Source organism: Scardinius erythrophthalmus (genome assembly GCF_964197995.2).
Source record: "Scardinius erythrophthalmus genome assembly, chromosome: 24".
NCBI classification, from domain to species: Eukaryota; Metazoa; Chordata; class Actinopteri; order Cypriniformes; family Leuciscidae; genus Scardinius; species Scardinius erythrophthalmus.
In genome coordinates, this window is record NC_138244.1 from 14,939,039 (window position 1) to 14,944,932 (window position 5,894).

Sequence of the window (5,894 nt, forward strand, 5' to 3'; positions counted from 1 at the left end):
GCGTATGTTGTTTGATATATGTCTGTTTGGCAGAAATCCTGACTGTGTTTCATCAATAATGGAATTTAGGACACATTTTAGTCTTTTGGCCAAAGCTAAAGCTATTATTTTGTAGTCATTATTTAGTAGAGTGATTGGGCGCCAATTATCAATGAAAAGGGGATCTTTATTTGGCTTTGGAATTAGGGTTATTATTCCTTGACATAGGGTGGGAGGAAGAAATGTTTTCTCTACACTTTGTCTAAAAACCTCTAATAGAAATGGTGCTATTTTTTTGCTAAATAATTTAAAAAACTCTGAGGTGAGCCCATCAGTGCCAGGAGATTTTCCATTTTATAATGAATTAATTGCTTCTACAATCTCATTCATGGTAATAGGAGCATCACACAATTCTTTATCTACCCTATTCAGTAGGCTCTATGCGCAACTTACTTACGCATTCTGCGAAACGGGTCTCACAACATCCGGTTCATGTCCGCTGTACCGCGCTACTTTGGATATGGCGCTGTTTTACTCTAGATGCCTTCAGGAATTACCCAAAATGAGTATAACTGATGTCAATCGCCTATGCAGGTTGACATCTAAAACTCCTGCCTCCAAAATGGACAAGGGGTTTAAGCTGTACGCCTCCTCATACATATTTGACTATGAAGGTTTGTATCTGCCTGCAATAGCTCATGTTAGCATTCCCGAGCGGGAAGAATGCAGTATGTCACTATGGTAGCTAAACTAACGATAACATTAACCTACTAATCTGAGCTGATAGAAAAAAATTTTTTTGATAGAACAAAATGTATGTACCTACATAATCACGTTTTCACTTCATTTTTCACCAGTATCAAACAAAGACAGACTGACTGGTGCTGTCAGTATCAGGGCAGCTAGTCACAGATCTATGAAGAAAAACGAGAAGCCACACAGTCTGAGAGTAACGTTAGGGATGGGTTGGGTGTTCTGTTCGGGTTCTCAATCTGTTCCAGTTCAGGGACAGTATTTATCAAGCCTCTCAGGGTAGGAGTAAGTAAGAGTAGATTAATCAGTGATCATGAGCGGGTCCCTTTGACTGTCTAATCACCATGGACAGACTTGCAGGAGCTGCTTTAGTCTTGAGACGCTTGGTAAATACATGCACAGTTGTTCCAAGTTCAATGTTGTTTTTTGTCTACTTGTTAAAATGTGTATAGTGAGGTTACTGGGGTAACTCTGATTGGACATCCTCGATTCTTGAGTGGCATCTTTCCATGTTATTCATAGTACGTCCTATATAAATCTCTCTATTACAGCATGAACAAATTCTGTTATTGTGTTTGTTGTATTAATGTCATTGGCAAACTTGCCCCAGCAACCTAACTAGACTGTTACTCAAATCAGTGGCATCTGTTTGAACCACTGCTCAAATATGATACATTAAAGCTCAACCACACTCTCAAATCTGTGTCAATGTTTGTAAAAAAAATTCTCCATATACTTTTGTACAGATAGTGCTTCGGGATTCGGACCCTGTCATCCTCACATCGTATCGGTGCTCATGTGTAGCTGGCACTGCAATGTGTAATCACATAGTTGCTTTGCTGTTTCAAACGGCACACTATTCACAGTTGAATGTGCAGGTTGTGCCACCTGTCCACACCTGCACTGAAACAGAGCAGCGATGGCACAAGCCCAGAACCGCAGTAAGTGTTTAGACACAATTCCTAGGCCTAATACTGTCCCTCTTCTACTATGTTCTCCTTCACATTTTATATATCATTTCTATGTTATGTGTATTTGTAATTACTGGTATTGTAAAGTGACCTTGAGTCCTCAGAAAGGCGCTATAGAAAAAAACATTATTATTGTTATTATTAATAATAATACTCCTGGCATTAGTGATATTTAAGTATACATATGTATTAATTTGTGTGTGTGTGTGTGTGGGGGGGGGGGGTCCTTTCAATTTTATTGTCTCCTATTGTTAAGATTGTATGTTGTTTGTCCTTTTTTTTGTCAGGGAGTGAAACCTGGGCCAATAGACAAAACGGTCATCAGCAAACCAAGACTCAACCGGCTCACAGAAGGAGGAGTCAGGTGAAGTGAAATGCTATTGCAATTACTGCATCATACAGTCTACATATGTATACACACACACACACTTATGTACACATATACATACATACATTATACACACACAGACTTGTGTACACACACACACTTATGTACACATATACATACATACAGTATACACACACAGACTTATGTGTACACACACACACACACACACACACACACAAATAAAAAGAAAGATTCCATAGTTGTCAGTAACCTGCAAATATTACTAACACTAATTACACTACTAAAAACTAAGATTACTAACACTATTACATTCTTTACATTACACTATTACATTCTTTCACAGGAGTACACTCTACAAGGGCTTGGTTGGGGACCCACTAGACATGTCTTTACTACTGATGGAAGACATGTACAAAGACTTTAGCATTAGAGAGAAACCTCTAGCAGCAACTATGGGCATCAGTGACGAGAAGACCCTTGTTGAGACAGCTTTTGGCTTAGCACAAAGGGGCAGTGTGCTCTCGTACCAGCAGCCTGTATTGGCCACAAAGTCAGTCAAGATGCACCAGGATCCTCCACCTTACCCACCGCTGCCTATTGGGGAGTACAGGCTTGCCCCGACAGACTGTGTGCATGTGTGCACTGAGGAGGAGCACTTCCACCTAAAAAGCTTGAATGTTACACTGGACATGGCCTATAAGATTGAGGCAGCGACAAGAGAGCAGGCAGCAGACCAGGAGTGGCATCAGCTCCGCAGGCCTAGGATCACCTCCTCACGTTTTAGAGAGGTGTGTTTTGTGAGGGGAGAGAGCTCTGCAGAGTCTCTTGCAGAAAGAGTCCTCAAAGGAACAAGGCAGACTGCAGAAATGAGAAGAGGTGCAGACATGGAGTTTGAGGTGGCAAGGGAGTACTGTCAGATAAAAAATGTCAACTACACACCCTGTGGCCTCGTCATCCACCCTGATGCCCCTTGGCTTGGTGCCTCACCAGATGGCTTGATTTTTGATCCATTCGCACAGCCACCGTTTGGACTGGTTGAGATAAAGTGCCCTAATGTGAAGAACTATGTGGACTGTAAATACCTTAAAATGCAGGATGGCACTTTGGCTCTTCGTAAAAGCCACTCTTACTACTGGCAGGTGCAGGGTCAACTGTTGATCACTGGCCTGCAATGGTGTGATTTTGTGGTTTGTGCTCAGGAAGACATGCTGGTGCAGCGTATCCAGTTTGACCCGGAGGTAAAAGCAGTCATCAGAGAGAGGGTGGACCAGTTTTACTTTACAGTGTACATGCAGAAGTACTTGTCTGTGTCCAAAAGATCTTACTGATCGATGCAGGATAATTCAGGTGGGGGCTTCAGATTTTTCAAGCAAGATGACTTTTTTTTCACAGTTCACATTTGTCATTTAAATCTAGAAATGAAACCATAGCCATTTTTGAGGGGCTCTTACAGGCAATTTAAATGTTTCATGCATCACTGTTGGAAGGATGTTCTTTAGGTCAGCCAAACTCTTTTTCGCCAGAAGCAATAGTTAGTTGCATCAAAGTTACACCATAATTGTTATATAAATAGGTTATATAAATACAGCGTATTTTGCAATAAACACAAAGGAGTGAAGAAAGTTTTTTTTCTGATTTATTTATTACAAAAATAAATCACTTCATATACAAATGTCTCATGGTAACTGTATAAAAGATGTTTTCAGATTTCATATACAATATTTTACTGTATGCATGGTTTGATTTCATACATTTTACTACAAGAGATAGAGAGGGGGGCAATTAATGAACAGTTGGCACTTTAAATCACTCAAAGTCAAACATAAACATGTATCATGGAATACATGTCAAATCTACATCAGAGAATCCAGTTCGTTGAAACTATGTAGGCTAGTGTTATCGTTTATAAAGAGAGACAAATGGAACAGAATTGACCATTCAGTGTATTAGTATATCCAGACAGACTGGCTCAGTGAGGTTAACACAGTTATTTGGCCCAAGCTTTGACCAGTGGCTTGTTTTGATAGTTTGCTAGGAGGCAGGCTACTGCAAAAAGCTGGTTGATACTGCCACAAATTGACAGAGGGATAAGAGTGTCAAACAGTTTGTTCTCTTTGATGCGCCTAATTGTCCTCTCCACATGTATCCTTAACCGTGCAATGTCCTGAGTGACCAGCACTTCGCCATGAGAGAGTTGTGACTTTTTACTCAGAAAAGGTGGTCTGTAAACTTTGCAAGGCACTAGGTCGTCAATTCTGAATCCTTTATCCACCATTACAGCCATATCTTTATCCAAAAGAGGGATAATGCCAGATTGCCTGAACAATTCTTTGTCACTGATAGAGCCGGAATACAGTGAGGAAATAAAAGTAACAGCACCATGTGGTGACACACCAATCATTCCTTTCAGGGTAGTGTGGGATTTATACTGTGAAAACATCTCACTCTGTAAGAGTAAAGATGAAGGCATCTGACATCTCATCTCTGTACAGTCAATAAGGACTTGGGTGTCAGAGTATTTGCCGAATACACTCGGCATCGTGGCTCTAATTGTCTCAGGAGACATCCATATCCCAACAGCACCCAATAAGGTGTACAAAAAATTTACCCAGGTTTTGATTATCCTGCTGACGGTGGACTGGTGAATACCGAAACGATCACCCAGATCTTTCTCCTTCAGTCCCAGTGAAAGGTAGACCAAGAACAGGAACAGTTCATCAATCATCGGAAGGCATCGGCTCTGGTGGGGAGCAGGTAAAATCGTTTTCGTTAGTAAAAGCGATAATCATTGCAAGGTCATCATAAATGTTTGTAAAGTGTAAAGTCTAACCAATCAATAAATAGTGTTCCAACCAATCACTGACAGGGGGTGGGTGTTGTGAGGTTTTGCGCTCGTGCACGGCTGCACGCAAAAACCTCACAACACCCACCCCTGTCGATGATTGGTTGGAACACTATTTAATTTTGGTTTTGAGTGATGTTGATACCAACTGTTTTTGTGTGCAGATCTCAGAGCCTAGGCTGCCTACAGAGACGCATTTTTTTTTTGACGGCTTGCTTATGAGGCGGGCAGATAGGGGATCGTTAGGAAAGATCAGATGAATATGATAATTTATGTTTGGGCCTGAAATCACTGATACAACCTTTAAGTATGAACTATGCCTACCGGTCGACGAGGTGGATCAGTGGCATTGTCAAGAGCTGCTGTTGTGCTGGAAGTGGATGACTGTGTACCAACACGCACTATTCTCCTTGTTGCAGGTTCAATCTGTCTCCAAAATGCCTGTAGGTGGCGGTAGCTGGCAAATCTAAAAGTGAAAGAAAATTATTATTAGCTTTAAATCAAAGCATTACCCATTATTGATGTTTGCAAAATGCATCATCACAAAGCAGAGATATGTGGTTCTCACAGGACAGAGATGCTACAAACAGGCTATGATGATCTTGTAGATTAAACTAGCCAACAGTATATAAAGAAGTTAAAATAATCTCAACCTTAAACATCTACAGAAGTGTTAAAATGTGTAAAAAAATGAAACATACACATTAATGCAGCAGTAATATTAATCCATCATTTTACCGCACTATGAGTACTTTTACTTTTAATACTTTTAAGTACATTTTTCTGATAATACTAACATACTTTTACATAATTAAGGTTTTGGATGCAGGTAGTGTAGTATTTTCACAGTGTGGTATTAGTGCTTTTACTGAATTAAAGGATCTGAATATTCTGCCCACTACTGTGATTCATATGAATCGATTTTAACACAATCTAGGTCTGCAAGAAAGTCATAACCACAGAGGTATGCAAGCTAAGTATCATATGACATGATACATAC

General features: G+C 40.2%; 1 protein-coding gene across 1 annotated transcript; it reads left to right on the plus strand.

Annotated features, from left to right (window-relative positions):
• Window positions 1–414: 414 nt before the first annotated feature.
• On the plus strand, window positions 415–3,380 carry LOC308684589 (uncharacterized protein; the record flags this gene model as incomplete). Its single annotated transcript, XM_081355853.1, has 4 exons — window positions 415–653; window positions 1,479–1,673; window positions 1,991–2,067; window positions 2,396–3,380. Exons 1-4 carry the CDS (start codon window positions 648–650, stop codon window positions 3,378–3,380), a joined length of 1,263 nt encoding a protein of 420 aa, XP_081211979.1. The 5' UTR covers window positions 415–647.
• Between the last annotated feature and the right edge of the window lie 2,514 nt (window positions 3,381–5,894).